The 19408-nt window shown below is 40.4% G+C and overlaps 1 protein-coding gene across 1 annotated transcript in view; it reads right to left on the bottom strand.

Moving 5' to 3' along the window:
• Positions 1–8675, bottom strand: part of shroom3 (shroom family member 3) — a 97703-nt gene extending 89028 nt beyond the window's left edge. Inside the window, exon 1 of the mRNA XM_061733212.1 lies at positions 8077–8675. Within this exon, the coding sequence (XP_061589196.1) occupies positions 8077–8232 (156 nt within the window). The 5' untranslated portion in view covers positions 8233–8675. The remainder of the gene's footprint in view (positions 1–8076) is intronic.
• Between the last annotated feature and the right edge of the window lie 10733 nt (positions 8676–19408).

The following is a 19408-nucleotide window of genomic DNA, read 5'->3' as shown; positions in this document are numbered from 1 at the left end:
CGAGCTGTGAGGAAAACTGTGTCAAAATGTAAGTATTTTCTGAGTTTTCATGATGGGGTACATGCCCACAGTGTTTGTGCTTTTCAAGAATAACTATATCCAAATAAGGTCCAGAGAACGGCTCAGTAGCTTCCTAAGAGCATGTATGTGTCATTAATCTCCCTATTCTGGCTGAAATTCATTATGCTGCAGACAGAAAAAACAGAGTGGCTCAGCCTGTTCTTACCGTGACCAAACTAACATACCTCCTCTTATCAATAAAGATTACGACAGTGAAAACTATTCTCAGAGAGCAGCGGGGCTGTTGTGGTGGGAGCGCAGCCAAGGAAAAACACTTGGACTGAATTTCATGTTAGAGCTGGCTTCCTTAATCTCTGTGGCATTTTAAAACTTAAAATAAACCAAAGGTGAACATTTCCAAGGAAATAGTAGGAATTACTGTTTCTAATCACAACTTAAAATTATTTACCGTGAACAGTGGAATCAAACGTTTCTGATCTTGGGATTGAGATCATGAAAAATATAATAATTCACTTGTTACCTTTCTGAAAAAACTGTATCTACGGTACCAGATAGAAGGTCTGATTTCCACGCCCCAAAAACACGTTTCTGAGAAAGAAAAAGACAATTATGGACTATTTTGCTACTGTAGTTCTCGTTGAGAAATATTTTCTCACCCTATAGACAAAGTTATTTTTGCGTAAAATGAGACAATTTGGACTAGGTTCATGGAATATTGTGCTTATTTCAAGAGGGGCTGTTCTTGCAAGGTTGTTGGCATCTAATGCAACATAATCATACCACTGATGTAAAAGAGTGACAGACAAAGCAGAAAATGACAGAAATTAACCGGTAAATAAACACATGCAAATCTCCACAGCATCTATTGGGATTTTATGCTGTTGGGTTTTTATATTAAAGTTTTTTTCCCCACTAGCTGTGAGTTTGATTTGACCTGATAGCTGTCTCCGAAGCCATCACACTGAAACACAGTGGCCTTATCTCAACACTGTCTGCTTAAATGTTCGAGCTGAGCAAAGTCCTGAAGACAGCAGAAGAAAAACAAATAAAGATAATAAAAGGACACACATTTCCAGAAAATCTTAAAACGTGAAAAAAATATACTTTTGTAAAAAATATTGCTCCGGAAGTTCTGGATCTCACATTTCCAACAAAGTATCCCATTAGTATCTTTGCCAAAGTGCTCCTCGTCTTCCCGTCCACATTCATCCACAGTAAATAAGACTGGCTTTCTAGTATCTTTAATGTTTGCATGTAGGAAAACATTCCAGTTTTACCTTTGAATTAGAAATGGGCGATATTTTACCATTCACAATATACCGTCCAAAAAATTCCCCACAGTAAGAATTCGCGGTAAAAACGATTAAAAGAAAGAAAGAAAGAAAGAAAGAAAGAAAGAAAGAAAGAAAGAAAGAAAGAAAGAAAGAAAGAAAGAAAGAAAGAAAGAAAGAAAGAAAGAAAGAAAGAAAGAAAGAAAGAAAGAAAGAAAGAAAGAAAGAAAGAAAGAAAGAAAGAAAGAAAGAAAGAAAGACGGATCTGAGAGCGAGGAGTCGTTACAGTTTTGCAGTACAGGTGTAACTCATTTAATTGTTTTTTATTAATTCAATTTAATTGGTGTAGTTTAGTAGTATTTAGTATTCTTTTAGAGCAGTGTTTTGGGGGCTCCAAAGACTGAATGTGGTGATAGATTTATAGTTACAAAGATGGAGTTGAATTGATATTTTTTTTTATCGTCATTTTTATCGTTATCGGAATAAAGGCCAGAAATTATCGTGATCATTTTTTTAGTCCATACCGCCCATCCCTACTTTGAATATGGTTTGTTTGTTGTCCCACTACAATTTGCACAATTTATGTTAATACACTCAAAATAGGTGGGCGGTGACATGTTTCATCTTTAATAATGGTGGCCTCTAGGGATGGGCGAAAGAAAGAAAGAAAGAAAGAAAGAAAGAAAGAAAGAAAGAAAGAAAGAAAGAAAGAAAGAAAGAAAGAAAGAAAGAAAGAAAGAAAGAAAGAAAGAAAGAAAGAAAGAAAGAAAGAAAGAAAGAAAGAAAGAAAGAAAGAAAGAAAGAAAGAAAGAAAGAAAGAAAGAAAGAAAGAAAGAAAGAAAGAAAGAAAGACAGACAGACAGACAGACAGACAGACAGAAAGATAAATTCCAGTTGATGACGTGTTTGTGTAACAAACATGGCGGAAGGCGGATCTGAGAACGAGCAGCTTGAGTCATTTCGTCATTTTTATCGTTATTGCGATAAATGCCAGAAATTATCGTGATACATTTTTTAGTCCATACCGCCCAGCCCTAGTGGCCTCACATTTCTACTAAACTTTTCAGAAGTCAGGCTCATCCCTGGACCCACAATAGACTGATTTTAACTGGGTAGCATCCTGATCTATGCTACAAGAGATCCTTCACACCTCTACAAAATATCCTTCCTGCCAATGGCTATAAATCTCTACAATGACTCTTTGAAGAAATGTAAATCATGTTCACCACTGCAACAATTCATTTCCCCTAGGGGATTAGTAAAGTATTTTGAACTTATTGTTAAAATATAAATGCTCCTTGAGGTTATTTAACCTGAGCTCCACTGCTGACCTCGGTCCGCTGGCAGAGTATGGCAATAAGTGGAAGAACATGGCATGTGGTCAAACATGCAGAACTTAGAACATTGATGTAAATCATAACAAAATAAAAGCAGGAGTTTATTCAAAAGCACCAAGGAAAACACATTATTCACATTCTTATCTGACAAACATTTGGCCTCCATCTCAGAATAACCTCAACACACAAACATGCCTGGTTATTTTTATTTTATTAAAATTATGCCATGATGTCGACAAGGAAATATGAGGCATCACTGCAGTCAGAGAGGGGCAAATGCAACACAGCTAATGTTTTCTGTTCTTAAGGTGCCATTCTAGTATTTATAAAATTAAAAATGTATAATATGTATAACTCACAATAGAACATTTAAAAATTCGGACATCTTGTAACCTTAAAATAGCATGCTTATGACTTTCACGTCATTCAGTGAGTGGGGATTTATAAATACACTAATCAGACTCAGCCTTCATCCTGCCATCTGTCAGATGATCTGGCCTGCAGTTCTGATTCTGAATATGCAGTGGCACAAAAAGTAACATGAAGGTACATCAGAAGAGTAATGTCTTCACAAGAAGGAAGGCACAGACTAGGTATGCTCCACTGGCACCAGTATTTCCTTTAACTTCTACAGCCTTTCTACTCCTGCCTTATTCTTAAGCTTTTTCAAGTGCCTGTTATTCCCTCGTGTGGATGTTGTGTTGCTTGGGATTAAGACATCAAATCACCACTGCACGTATCTGGGGGTTTGTCAACTGCAACCATATCTAGCTACTTAACTATCAGTCTGGATTTTGAAATCCCACAGAATCTTTGCCCTTTCATTGTGTAGCACCCTTGGAGGTGTTTAGACTTTAAATCCACTGGACTCCTGTGCCTGTACAACATCCCAGCTATTTGGTGGTTCACATGTGCTGCACCTTCCAGCATCTTACACACTGCTGTAGTGTGCTGGAGTGTCTGGTGTCTCAGGTGTAGCTAAGCACAGCCTGGACCTGGGATTTTGTCTGGTGTGGGACATCTCCATCATTTATCTCCATCAGTGTAGGTAGTCTCAATCATTTCATCCATGACAAGAAGAGTTTATATCCATCCATCCATCCATCCATCCATCGTCCGCCGCTTATCCGTTCCCGGGTCGCGGGGGCAGCAGCCTCAGCAGAGATGCCCAGACCTCCTTCACCCCAGACACTTCCTCCAGCTCTTCCTCCAGCTCTTCCTCCAGCTCTTCCTTCAGCTCTTCCTCCACCTCTTCCTCCACCTCTTCCTCCACCTCTTCCTCCAGCTCTTCCTCCAGCTCTTCCGAGAGGAGTCTGAGGTGTTCCCAGGCCAGCCGAGAGACAAAGTCTCTCCAGCGTGTCCTGGGTCTTCCCCGGGGTCTCCTCCCGGAGGGACATGCCTGGAACACCTCCCTAGGGAGGAGGGACATGCCTGGAACACCTCCCTAGGGAGGAGGGACATGCCTGGAACACCTCCCTATGGAGGAGGGACATGCCTGGAACACCTCCCTAGAGAGGAGGGACATGCATGGAACACCTCCCTAGGGAGGAGGGACATGCCTGGAACACCTCCCTAGGGAGGTGTCCAGGAGGATCCGGTACAGATGCCCAAGCCACCTCAGCTGACTCCTCTCAATCTGAAGGAGCAGCGGCTCGACTCCGAGCTCCTCCCGGGTGACCGAACTCCTCACCCTATCTCTAAGGGAGCGTCCAGTTTATATCAAGCATTAAAATGTATTTCTAATATGACTGATTGAAAGTTGGCTCAGCCTTCATCCATAATCGTCACGCTACCATGCTTAGCGAAGCAACCCCCATCTGTATTAACCGTATTAATAAGTGTCGGCCGGAGGAATTTTTGATTCAGCCGTTGAATCAAAATGTTAAACAGTATATTCTGCTGTAAACATCTACCAGTGCTTCTGGAGATATTTTCGTGGTTTCCAAACCTAACTTTTAGAATGGGCCAGGTGACCTAATGCTTCTTCAATTGTGTTTACAGTCCATGGTTATCCCTACATTGGCAGGATGAAGTCCACTGTCAGAAATTGTGCAAGGCATTTTACCATTTATTCCATGTCCTTGATATCAGACCTCAGATTTCTTCACTGGTTGTTTCCTCACCATTGGTATTTAGTCCAACTAGTAGCCCTTGTGACAATCTTCCCCTTCGGTTGTCAGAGTGATCATTTAGTGTTTTATCAGATCACTAGTAAATCCAAAAGATTTACTACTATAAGTAACACATTCTGTAGGCCTTACTGCTTAACAAGTAAATATTTTAGTTGAATTAGTTAACTATAAAGAATACATTGACTTTGATTTATTAAATAGTGAACAGTTTGGCCTGTATAATTGATTAGTGAACTTTTTATTATTCACTAGTTTAATAGTGAAGATTTTTTTCTTTTTAACAACTAGCATAGTTGCACTACTAGTAAACAAGTGAGCCACATTTGCTTTACTATTTAGCATGTCAGATACTGTGAAGCTCGCTAATTAACTAGTACATTATACCAGTTTATTAGTTTTGTCCAGAGGCCCACTAGTGTATTGAAAAGGTGAAGCTTGGACATGCCACTAGCACAACATATGGCCTCACTGGTATAGCCTCTGCCAAAACTAGCAGGACAAAAGTGTCACTAGTTTCCTAAAAATTGTGGCCATGTTTAACCTTTTCTTCAATTAGCGCAACAAAATGCTGAAATAATGCAAGCAAATGTCCAGTTATGTTAGTCCGAGGGTCGGCAACCCGCATGTGGCTCTTTAGCGCCGCCCTAGTGGCTCCCTGGAGATTTTTTCAAAAATGTTTGAAAATGGAAATAGATGGGAGAGGGAAATATATTTTTTGTGTTAATATGGTTTTTGTAGGAGGACAAACATGACACAAACATTCTGAACGTTTTCCAATGCTGTAATAATAATAAGCTTTATTAAGGACACAGGCTCCATAGCACAACATACAACAGACAAAGGGTACAAAAAAATAAGGATAAAATCCACAGTAATCACATCATATTTACATAAAGGCAGATACGCCAATGATTCCAGATTCTGGAAAAGAACCTGACTGAGCTCTGTGCAGGGTTAGACAGTGATGTTGGCTGTAAAATGTGTAGAATAAATATTACATTTCAACATTTCTGTTATCGAAGATTTGAAAAAATATTTGAGAGGGGAAGATTTTTTTTTTATTGTGCACTTCGAGAAAATAGTCGAAATGTCGAGAAAATAGTCGAAATGTCGAGATTAATGTTGAAATACAATTTCAAGTATAAGTCGAAATTTCTTTTTCACGAAATTTTGACTTTTTCCTCACCATTTCGACTTTTTTCTCAACATTTCAACTTTTTTCTCGAAATTTTGACTTTTTTCTCGACATTTTGACTTTTTTCTCAACATTTCAACTTTTTTCTCGACATTTCGACTTTTTTCTCAACATTTCGACTTTTTTCTCGAAGTGCATAATGAAAAAAAAATCTTCCTCCTCTAAAATATGATTTTTATTTTTCTCCTGCCCTAATACTCACTTACTAAAGAGTAAAGTGGAAAGACATTAGCTACATTTGCAGCCGAGGAGCCAGTTCTAACTAATATAGAAACATGCAGCATGTGTTGCCTTCATTCTAAGGCTTATACAAGACTTTTCATTTTTTGCGGCTCCAGACATATTTGTTTTTTGTGTTTTTGGTCCAATATGGCTCTTTCAACATTTTGGGTTGCCGACCCCTGGGTTAGTCAAAGTGCTAACTAGTAAAGAAATCTGAGGTGTGATATCAAGGATATGGAATAAATGCTTCAACAGCTTGCCATACGGCGAGTGTACGTTCATCTGAGTGGATGCTGAGGGGATGGAGAATGGTACCATGCTGCAGGGAAACAGTGTGGAGTTGTTCAGGAGCATGTGAATATCCAAGCAGATTGGGGCTGCAGGTCACGGACCATATTGCCCAACACCTACATTTGTTCAGCCGCTCCCATCTGTCAGAATCCCATCTCTGTTGTTAGTTATCAGCCGTTTCCCATTGAAAAAAACCCCAAACAAAACAACTCCCCCCTGGAGGGTTGCACTCAGGTTACAACGCCCCCGTTCATTCTGTTTACATTTGGCCTAACCCACATTTAAGTGTACCCTCGGAGGCACAGGTGTCAAACTGAATCCCAGAAGGGCCGGTGTCCCTGCAGGTTTTAGATGTTTCCCTGCTTCATTGCACCATGATACAAGTGACTGTGTCATCAACAGAACTATCCAGACTTTGATGACAAGCTGGTGACGATGATATCAGGTGTGTTAAAGCAGTGAAACATCTAAAACATGCAGGACACCGGCCCTTCTGGGATTCTGTTTGACACCTGTGTTTTAGATGTTTCACTGCTTTAAGACACCTGATTCTAATTAATCATCGTCACCAGCTTGTCATCAAAGTCAATTATGTCATGGTTTTACTAATTGTTTGTACCCTGTGCTCTAGTGTTTTAGTGTGTTCTCCTTCAATGTTTTTTATATATGCCATCAACCTGCCAGAGACTGCAGATGTAAATGAGCCTGTATGGCTAAATCTGGTACATTTACATGATGGATTCAAGTGCTCATGTCAATTAATGTGCGTTGTCCCTTTTTAAATAAATAAATACATGAAATGAAAATACTATGGGGGCTAGCATGTTGTAAGTCACGTCCTCTTCAGGGTTTTGGACAGATTCAAACAGGTAAGTCACTGGTTTCTGGCCGAAATGAAAGGCTATTACTGAAGTGGAAGTAGTGGAAGCAATGTTCTCCCAAAAATAATAATTAAAAAGGGCTGGTACTTTTGATGGCCTCAAGTTTCTCAGAAGTATTTAAGTGGGCTACTTTAGCTTAATTAAATAGAATAGAAGACTTTATTTATCTCCCAGAGGAGAAATTTAGTCGTGCAGCAGCCAAAACACACACACACTTTATACAAAAAATGTAAAATAGAAATAACCAATAAGTAGTTAAATAATAAAAAGAGCAATATAAAAAGTAGAAAAAGAGTATGTACAAGAGAGAAAAAAAATTGTAAACACCAAAAAAATGGATAATATTTACAAAATCTTTACAAATATTTTCAAAAATACTTGAGGTATTTGAGGTATTTACTGGTTATTGCACTTATAAAGAGACAGGTTTATTGCATATGGGTGGCTACAGTTGGTTATTATAGAGTATAAAGATATGCTTATTATTTTCATTTTCATTTATTCATTTATTTATTTTTGTGGGAATAACATAGGCTACTACTTGGGTCACCCCAGTCTAGGTTTAAGGCATATGGACATAAGCCCAGCTGATAAATAAATAAAATTCGTAGCCTATCCATAATTGGCACCATTTATTTTTTTTAATTTCTGTCTTTTTTATTCCTGGCTTTAAGTCATGTGTTGTTGAGCAGATGGTAGAATAACATAGAAATCAAGTGAACCTACCTTGGAGATGACCAGCGCCTCCCCGTGCTCCAGGCCGCCCTGCAGGGTGAAGCCCCACGGTGCTCCTCCCTGCAGCCGGGCCTCCACCAACATCCAGCCGCCTCCTTCCCCTTCCCCGTCCGCCGCGCGGAGCCCCGCCCGGGCTCCGCTCTCCATGGCTGCGCCGGCGGAGCGCTCTCCCTCCGCCCGCGCTCCTCCGTCCACAGCGCGGACGGACGGCGTGAGGTCCAGGGGAACTGGACTGGCAAAAAATATCCTTCACCAGCGCATTTCTTTCATTAGTTTCTAACTTCTCATGAAGGAAAATGAAAGCAGGAGTTGTTTGGGATCCAGACGTCGATCCCTTCAAAGTGCATTCCTGCAGCGCACAGTGCGACAGGCAGGCAGGCGGACTCCACTAACACCCCCAACTTTCCTCCGGAGTCTGGAAAGCTAAAACATCAAGAGGAAAGTGATCAAATGTGACGGAAGTCAGGTCTGATCACATCTTCTAAAACATACATTAAAAGCTCGTCTCTCTCTGTCTCTCTCCGTCTATCTCTCTCCCCCTATCTCTCTCGCTCTCTCTCATCCGAAAATCAGTTTAACATCACAATAGAATTTACTGCAACTCAGTAAGCACGGAGAAAAGAGGGACGGAGAGAGGAGGTGTGCAGCTGAGGGAGCAGGGAGTTTGGGAGGGGGGGTAAGAGAGGCATGACACGGAAAGAATGAAAAGACAAACAAAAACTAAAAAGGTTGTGGTGTAGAAAAAAAGGAAATCAAAAACTTATTAAAAGATTGTGTAATGAGATTTTTTTATAACACCTGCTCAGAAGAGACACCTAGGAAGTGGAAGAAGTTGTTGGAGGATGTGTGGTTCAGATTTAGCTAACCATTATCATTTATTTTGGGATTGTCCAAAACATATTTCAGATTACTGTACAATTTGATGTCAGCATAATTCAATTCAATTCAATTCAATTTTATTTATATAGCGTCTAATACAACAAAAGTTGTCTCTAGACGCTTTCCAGAGACCCATACCCAGAACATGACCCCCGAGCAATTATTACATAAACAATGGCAGGTAAAAACTCCCCTAGTGGGAGAAAAACCTTAAGCCAAACAGTGGCAAGGAAAAACTTCCCTTTAGGAGGGAAGAAACCTTGAGCAGGACCAGGCTCATAAGGGGGGACCCTCCTGCCGAGGGCCAGACTGGTGGGTCAGGGACGGCAACAGCCGCCATAATGTATTTTGGTACCATGGCACTGCATACTCAAGCGAAAGCAGATAAATATCTAATGAAGATGTTATTGATTGGAGCGAAGAAGGCCATAACAAGGAAGTGGTTACAACCCAATGCACCGACAATGGAAGACTGGCAAAAAACTGTTCAAGAAATCTATATTATGGAGAAATTGACATTTGCTCTAAGGCTACAATCAGAGACATTTGAGAGATGGTGCTACAAATGGACAGGATACATAGGAGCACGGAGACCTGAACTGCTATAAGTACCTTTGTGCATGACTTGAAGTACCAGATTTTTGACTTTCAGATCTTGGAAAGGAAGTGTGAGATCCATTGTTCCTATGTTCATGTTATATTTTGCATATTACAAAATGAAAGGGAGAGTAACAGAGGGAAATAAGTAAGTCAAACTGTACACATCTGTTTGTCTTGCTGTGAAAGTATGGTTGTGTTGAAGCTATTCTGTATCTCAGAAAAATAAAATGATAAAAAAAAAGAAAAAAAAAGATTGTGTAGCCTATATAATGCTGTGTGAGTTTTTAGAACTTCTAATGTACAGTAGGAGCAGTGCTGCTTCCAATAAAAACCAGTTTGGACAAAGTGACACAATTTTACCCAATCAACTACAAAGATCTGGAGGATATTATGGATCAGCTACACTCTTCCCCCATTGTCTCCATATTTTACCCACATCTTCCTACAAGAAAGTTTTACCCGTCATGGCGTCTGATCTGATTCAAATAGTGAACTCATCACTTTTGTCAGGTGTTTTCCCCCCAGACTTCGAGGACAGCAGTCATCAAACCACTGTTGAAAAAGAAATCTGGACAAGTTTCTAATGGAAAATTACAGACCCATCTCAAATCTTCTGTTCATCAGTAAAGTTATTGAATAATCCGTGATTCAACAGTTAAATAACTTCTTAACTCTGACCAAACACTGTGACATCTTCCAGTCAGGTTTTTCCTGCTCGCCACAACACTTGTCGAGACTGCACTTGTCAAGGTGTTAGATGACATCCACATGAATACAGACTGTGGAAGAAAACTGTGGAAGCACTACAGTGCTGGTATTGTTGAACGTCAGTGCAGCATTTTGACACTGTTGACCATGGTTTATTACTTGAGCGACTGGAGCATTGGGTTGGACCTTCTGGCACAGTACTTGACCGGTTTGAGTCTTACTTAAAGGACAGGGAATACTTTGTGTCAAGAAATAACGTTACATCAGAATCAACTAAAATTACATGTGGAGTTCCCCAAGGTTCTATCCTAGGACCCCTCTTATTTAAAGGGGACCTATTATGGCATCTAATACCTACAGTATTTTAAACAGGCCTTGAATGTGTTAAAAACAAGCTTTTGATTGTTTTTGCTAAATAAATTAGAAATTCAGCCTCTGAGCCATGTCTTTATCATCCCATTCTCTAACCTCATTATCTATGAGGGATTCTGAGTGGGCGGGGCTATGATAATGAGGCTATGTGCTGATTGACTGCCTGAATGACGCGATACACCGCTACGAAAAAATGGCAGAAGCTCCGGCCAGCGGAAACCACTTTACATATGTTAAAGCAAGAGAAAAAGTGTTTTTCATAATAGGTCCCCTTTAACATTTACATGCTTCCACTAGCCAAATAATAATAAACAACAAGATAAGTTACTATAACTACGCAGACTACCCAGATGTTTACATTACAATGTCACCAGAAGACAATGAGCAAATACAAATGTTGAGTAGATGCATCGAACAAAACAATGATTGGATGTGCCATAATTTTCTTCAGTTGAACAAAAACAAAACTGAAGTTGTTGTTTTTGGACCAAAAAGAGAGTGTTGAAGAGTCGGCACAGATTTTCAGCTATTACAGCTACAAACCACTGATAAGGCCTGATATTAGGGTGTAGTCATGGACTCAGACCTGAACCTTCAGAGACACATTAAAACGATTACAAAGTCGGGCTTCTATCACCTGAAGAACATCTCCAGGATCAGAGGACTAATGTCTCAGCAAAACCTTGAAAAACTAATCTACCGGTATGCCTTTATATTCAATTTGATTACTGCAACAGTGTCTTCACAGCTCTGCCTAAAAAGTAAATCAGACAGCTACAGCTGACCCAGAATGCTGCTGCTCTGTTTCTCACCAGAACCAAGGAAGTGGACTACATCACTCCAGTTCTGAGATCTTTACACTGGCTTCCTGTACCTCAGAGAATATTTATGGTTTAGGACCAAAATACTTGTTATATCAACCATCCACACTTCTCAGGTCTTCTGGTCTGTGTCCCCAGAATCAGAACCAAACATGGAGAAGCAGCATTCAGCTTTTATGCTCCACAGATCTGGAGCAAACTTCCAGAAAAATGCAGAAAAAGCTGAAACCCTCAGTTCCTTTAAATCAAGGTTAAAAACTCATTTGTTCACAGCTGCCTTTGACTAACTTATTTAAACTATTCTGAATGTAACTTTAATTTTAGTAGTCAATTGTTAATCTAGTTTAAAGGAGCCGTCTGTAAGAAATGGCCAAAATTGGTACTGCAGTCACTTTCAAAATATTGTTGAGCGGCGTGTACCCTCCCATTCCTCCCCCTGACCAGAGGTTGCCAGGTAGGCTGCAGAATGCAGCAGGAACGTAGGCTGCCATGGCTGCCATAATTAGAGCTGAGCTGGCAACCCGGATGCCGAAACAATACTGACTTCGTGATAGGGGGAAAGGTGGAGGGTGGAGCTTCAGAAACAATACTGACTTGGTGATTGGGAGATAGGTGGAGGGTGGAGCTTCAGAAACAATACTGACTTGGTGATTGGGAGATAGGTGGAGGGTGGAGCTTCAGAAACAATACTGACTTCGTGATAGGGGGAAAGGTGGAGGGTGGAGCTTCAGAAACAATACTGACTTGGTGATTGGGAGATAGGTGGAGGGTGGAGCTTCAGAAACACTACTGACTTGGTGATTGGGAGATAGGTGGAGGGTGGAGCTTCAGGCCAAAACAAAAAATGACAACATAAACATCAGTTGAGGGCTGCAACTCCTCTTTTTAAACTGGAATATCCTGGCTTGAGTGCTGTTGTCAGTGACATAAGTATTTGAAATGAACATGATTTTTAAATGTCTGTTGACATATCGGGGTCATTTTATGATTCGTTTTATTATTGCTCTTACATACAGCTCCTTTAAGTCTAACTTTTCTTTATTATGCCACTGCGCTGTAGCTTAATTTTTTTTCTCTCTTTACTTGTTTTTAACTATGTAGAGCACCTTGAGTTGTCTTGTTGCTGAAATGTGCTGCACAAATAAACTTGCCTTGTCTTGTTTTATCGAAGTTTTAATAATGCCTTTATTCATTTTCCAGTCTCCTAAGTTGACAAACAAAAACATGACTCTTTTAAGTCAAAATTTATCTTGAAAAATGAAAAGTTAAAAAGCACAGACTTAACTTATAAAATACTCTGCTCAGTTATTCTGAGAGATCACACTAAATATAGATGTTTGCCCACTGCTTGTGGGATTGTCAAGAGATCCAAAAATTCTGGAACTCTGTTTTAAAGTATCTCTCTCAAATTACGGCATCCCCTGTACCTTTATGCCCTAAGCTGTGCATTTTAGGCATCTATCCTGATGACTGTGGTCTGTCTTGTAAAGAAAGAAAAATGGTTGACCTATGTTTATTACAGGCCAAACGTTGTATTGCATTATGCTGGAAGAATGTTGGTTGCCCCTCTTTTACTCTCTGGCTAAACAATTTAACTTCAGCACTTGCTCTGGAGAAATTGACCTATATTATCAGAAAGAAAGCTTCTGAATTTTATGGAATTTGGAAAATGTTTTTGGACCTTTTGAGGGTTGGTGACATAGAGGGGACAGTGGAAAAATAGGACAATGGAATAACACCTCATTGAGTCTCAGGAAAGCGTGAAGTTACAGACATTTGACATTTTTGGTGTTGCTGTTTAATTATTATTAATTTTTTATTTGTTATTTTCTTTCTTTATTAGTATTATTATTAATGTAGAACATGTTGTCTGGCTACATAAATGTATCTTTAACATCTCCTGGGTACAACCACATCAGACAGTACTCTGTTTATTATTATTATTATTATTATTTTTTTTTTTTTTTTTTTTTTATTTTTCCCCACTTCTGAATTAATTAATTATTAATATGTGGTACAATTGTGTACGAATTTATTTATTTTACATACTGCCAACTGTTTTGTTGTTATAAGTGTTGTTGAATGTTACTATATTACAAAAATCAATAAATATATGTTTAAAAAAAAATATATAGATGTTTGCATGTTCACACCAAATATTAATTTGGAGTCCATCTTGGAGTCCTCGGCAGTTGTGCTGGTAGGTTCTCTGGAAGGCAAATCTGTTGCTCTACTTCATTGATCACGTGGGCAGTGTTACCCGGAGGGCTGATTGAGTGGAACAAACTCTGATTTGAACACAAGTGAGCTTCTGTCTTTAGATTTCTATGTTTTTTCCATAACAGGCGCCATATTAAATGTTCAAACAGTGACGAGTTTAGATGTATGTTTTGGTTGAATTTGGCAGCAAATTTTCTCAATATTATTGCTTAGTATACTGACATAATCCTCTTTTCTTTTCTTTTCTTTTTTGCATGACTTAATGCATCCAAAAAAAGTTCCTTAAGCCTAAAGTAGCAAATCAGCCTGGGACCTATATCCTCGCAAAACACACCATGTCGCACTTTGGGAACTGCATTTGGTTGAAGGCCTCTTCCTTCCCCTACCAAAACAAAAGCAGCATCAATGCATGCAAGAAGCTTTAGTTTAGTCAAATCAGACCAAAGGGCAATCTTCCTAAATTCTAGGTTTCAGACAACATGGGGAAACGTCAGTCTGGTTTTGATGTTTGTCTTTGCAAGGAATAAAGTTCTTCTTGGAGTATGATCTTTAAACCCACCATAATGAAAAGCTGTTGAGGCCAAAATTGATGTTGGTTAGTTTAAATATACTTTATTTACTTAATCCTTTATTTGAAAGGTTTATATGAATTGGTTTTGTGGGGACATAATATTGTTTGTGTTAAGGACAGATAAGTTCAGGAATAATCATTTTTTGTTGGTTTGTTGCGTTGTCTTCGCCCCCTCCTTTGCGTCTGCAGTGATTTAATGCGTGATTATTGACACCTGCAGATGAAAGCCAGAGTGTGAGAGTGGGAAGCGGGACAGTTTTTTGACTGCAAAGGGCAGATCGCAGAAATAAATTAAGAAGCTTTTTTTGCCTTTTTGATGGATACTTTTTGTAAAAGTTATAATCTGGACTATCATTAAATTGCATTAATTTGGAGGTGACGCTGGATCCGCGTCTGTCTTTTGTTTTGACTGTGTTGACCCGCTCAGAAGCGGCTCACAAAAGTTTTGATAAAGAAGCCGCAACATTAAGTCAAAAAACTGTCCCGCTTCCCACTCTCACACTGCATGGACACGCCGGAGCGCAGAATCTGGACCGGTCGTGAGTAAATGAGATGAATGAAGAGCGCTGGTTTGTGGATACGGATTGATACGGATACTGCTTAAGGATTGCTGGAAAAGTTATGGAATGAAAGTGATGACGTGAACTAAACGGAAGAGTGGGAGGAGTGTCTGTGAAGTAAACTGAGGTTGGATGTGTCTGCAGACGCCGCACTTGATGAAAGATAATTAAAGGAGCGTCGCGCGAGCACGGTGCTGCTCCGTAAACAAACGGATAAACAATCGGATAAAATACAACAGCATCAAACAACAGTGAAAAGCAGAACAAAATATAAACAAATAAAATAAAATAATAAAATAAAGAATGGACGTCCCAGAAAACGCACAGGAGGCAGAAACCATGTTAAAAACACTTAAAGCGTCCCGCAAGGGAAGACTGGGCGCGTGCACGAGAAAAATGAATGAAATCAAAGCATTACTACAGGATGGTGGAAGTGTTGATCATGTTAATGAGTGTTTGAGATCATTTCATGAAGCCATGGAGGAATTTTCTGCTGTTCATAAGTCTGTGCAAATGCTCTTATCAGAGGAGGAGAGAGAGGAAGATAATGTGGACTGGTATGAGCCTAGGATGACTAACTTTAGTTATTGGTTAAAAGATGTTGAACTGTGGAAGAGAGAACAGATTGCACAATCGAGTGTTGAGCCTCATGACAGTATCTCCAATGTGTCTAAAAGGACAAAAGGATCTAAATCTTCCTCAGCATCCACCAAAACGTCATCCTCAGCCTCCTCAGCAGCCAGAAAAGCAGCTGCTGAAAATGCTGCCCTGCTGGCCAAAGCTGCTGCATTAAAGAACAAACATGCACTGCAGCTGCAAGAAGCAAAGATAAAGACAGAAATAGAGACTTTGGAACTCAATGCAGAAATTGCAGCATCAGCTGCTAAAGTTAAGGTTCTACAAACCTTTGACGTGGACAGTGAAACCCAAGAGGATGGAATGAATGCATATCTTGAAGCAAGTAAACAAAAGAATACAGACTTCATGGATCCTGATGTGTCACCTGCTGAGTTTCTGAATATGGGTGCAGTACCTAAAACACCTCTCCAGACAACGGTTGGAAACATGCAATTTCAGAAACCAGACCAAAAAGGTTTTCAGCAGCATGACCCATCACTGCCAAAGAAATATTATTCACCATCTAGACTGCACCGTATTGAGGATTCAGTCCAGAGCCCTATCCATCATGATGACTCAAAGCAAAGACAACAGACAGACATTGCTAAACTCATAATCATGCAACAGAAATTATCCATGCTCCCGACCATGGAGGTGCCAGTATTTGATGGCGACCCACTGGCATATACATCATTTATTCAAGCATTTAAGCACTTGATTGAGGACAAAACAAGTAGCAGCCAGGATAAGCTCTACTTTCTTGAACAATTCACCTCAGGACAGCCCAAAAGCCTTGTAAAAAGCTGTCTACATATGGATTCACACAGAGGTTATAAGGAAGCTAAGCGATTATTAAAAGAGCATTATGGAGATGAAATCAAGATATCAAACGCTTATTTAGAGAAGGCATTGAACTGGACAGCCTTAAAAAACCGATGATGGAAAAGCGCTTCATGCCTATGCAATGTATTTAAGGGGATGCCTTAATGCTATGCAGGATTTGCATCATATGGATGAACTTGATATTCCCTCCAATATGAGGTCAATGGTATTCAAACTTCCTTATAAACTGCGAGAAAGATGGCGAGTGACAGCTTATGATGTTCAACAAAGAACAAATAGGAGAGCTAGATTACAGCACCTTGTGGAATTTATGGAAAAACATGCAAAAATGCTTATGGACCCATTGTTCGGAGACATCCAAGACCATCAACTTCCCAATAAAAGAATGGTCCCAAGAAATCAAGTGGTGTCTATAAGAACACCTAAAAGTAAAGGAAGCAGCTTCGCCACCATCGTGGCAACTGACAGCGGTGCCCCACCACCCTCAGATACATTACAACACTGCACATTCAAACAGCAGCCACCAGGGGGCGGTCCTGTGTCTTCATGGTGCACTTTCTGTAAAGGAAAGCATGTGTTAACAGATTGCTCACAATTTAAAGCTCACCCACACAGGAAGAAAGTTGACTTTCTAAAAAGCAATGGTCACTGTTTTGGATGTTTGATAAGGGGGCATTTAAGTAAAAACTGCAAACGAAGGCTGACATGCCAAAGGTGTAACAGGAGTCATCCAACAATATTGCATATAGACAAGCCAGAAGTGACAACACAAGACGCTACACAAAATCCTCAGCCAAAGGCATCCGATACAAAGGACGCAGCCATCAGTAGTGCACTGGTTTCAGCTGGAGAAGTAACTGGGGCCGGTAAAGACTGTGCATTAGCCATTGTGCCAATTCGAGTGAAAGTTGATAAAGGACAGAAATTCATATCGACCTATGCATTTCTAGACCCTGGCAGCTCTGCCACATTCTGCACAGAAAATCTGATGAGACAGCTGAACCCCAAGTCACGGAGAACAACAGTCGTCTTAAAAACGATGGGTCAGAACAGACCAGTAAAGAGTTATGAACTTACTGGATTGGAAGTTGGCAACATGGACGGCAGTACTTACCTCAAGCTGTCAAAAGTGTACACGCACAGTAAAATACCTGTCTCAAAAGATAATATACCCACCTCAAAGGACCTGGAAAAATGGCCGTATCTGAGTAGCATACAACTGAACGAAATTGATGCTGATATTGAGCTGCTTATTGGAGTCGACGTTCCTAAGGCAATGGAGCCATGGGACATAATTAACAGCCAAAGAAATGGACCATATGCAGTCAAGACAGTGTTTGGATGGGTGGTAAATGGTCCACTCAATTCTTGTGCTGCTATGGAAGCTGGACCTGTGGCGGCAACGGTCAATCGAATAGCAGTTGAACAACTAAAAGATCTTCTGATAAGACAATATAATCAGGACTTCTCTGAAAGGGAAAATGAAGAGAAGAATGAAATGTCAGCTGAGGACAGAAGATTCATGGAGATAGCCACAACCTCGGTTGAGCATCTAGATGGACACTATCATCTACCCTTACCTTTTCGCCACAAGGAAGCAGTCATGCCTGACAACTGTGAAATGGTTAAAGAGCGCACCTTAAATCTTCTTAAGAGGTTCAAGAGAGATGAAAACTATGCTGTGGACTACAAAAAGTTCATGGACGGGGTGTTCATGAAAGGTTATGCCGAGAAGGTGCCACTTAAACAACTAGACCGCAAGGATGGACAGGTATGGTACATACCTCACCATGGTGTTTACCATCGTCGAAAGGGTAACCTTAGAGTGGTATTTGATTGTGCCGCATCATACAAAGGCACCTCTCTGAACAAGGAACTCCTCCAAGGTCCCGACCTGGCGAATACTCTAATTGGAGTTTTGCTCAGGTTTCGCCAAGAGCAAGTTGCTTTTATGGCAGATATCGAGGCAATGTTTTATCAGGTGTATGTTCCTGACAAACACAGGGACTTCCTCAGATTTCTGTGGTGGCCTGGTGGAGATACTACTAAACCTTTGGAGGCCTACAGAATGAAGGTCCATATCTTTGGAGCTGTTTCTTCACCCAGCATTGCCAACTTTGCTCTGAAACAGACAGCAGAAGACAACGTCTACAAGTACGACAAGGAAGTAACCGAAACAGTCCAACGCAACTTCTATGTCGACGATTGTCTTAAATCCGTGGCCACAGTGAATCAAGCTGTTAAGCTTATCAGAGACCTCAAAGATGTTTGCTATCAAGGAGGCTTCTCATTGACTAAGTGGGTCAGTAATAGCCGGGAGGTTTTGCTGAGTATTCCTGAGTGTCAGAGAGCCGGTAATCTCAAGGAGCTAGACTTGGATAGAGAGCAACTGCCCATTGAAAGAGCACTTGGGATCCAATGGAATACGGAAAGTGACACATTCACATTCAAAGTTGCTATAAAGACCAAACCGCTTACCAGAAGAGGAATTCTCTCCATGGTTAGCTCTATTTACGATCCGTTGGGATTCCTTGCCCCATTTATCCTCAAAGCCAAGCAGATACTCCAAGAGCTTTGCAAATTAGAATGTGGATGGGATGAAATTATCCCAGAAAAACTCGCTAAGAGATGGCAGATATGGATCACAGAGTTGGAGCAACTCAAGAGATTTCAAGTGGACAGATGTACAAAACCTAACAACTTTGGCCTTGTCAGATCTGCAGAGCTTCATCACTTCTGTGATGCCAGTGAGATGGGTTATGGCACAGTCAGCTATCTCAGGTTCACAGATGCAGGAGAGATCCATGTCACATTCATCCTGGGGAAATCCAGGGTCACCCCCCTCAAACAGATTACGATCCCTAGGTTGGAGCTGGCAGCAGCAACTCTTGCGGTAAAGGTGGACAGGATGTTAAAAAGAGAGCTCCAAACGGAAATAGTAGACTCTACTTTCTGGACAGATAGCACCTCGGTGTTGGGATATATAAATAATCGAACAAGGAGATTCCATACTTTCGTGGCCAACAGACTCTCAGTAATCCATGATCTTTCTCAAGAGAGACAGTGGAGACATGTTGGCTCTAAGGACAATCCAGCTGATGCTGCATCACGTGGGCTGCATATCGAACCCT

This window comes from Cololabis saira, chromosome 11 (assembly GCF_033807715.1).
Source record: "Cololabis saira isolate AMF1-May2022 chromosome 11, fColSai1.1, whole genome shotgun sequence".
Classification (NCBI taxonomy): Eukaryota; Metazoa; Chordata; class Actinopteri; order Beloniformes; family Belonidae; genus Cololabis; species Cololabis saira.
The sequence above is the reverse complement of the archived record's forward strand: the minus strand, read 5'-3'. Positions and strand labels throughout refer to the sequence as shown.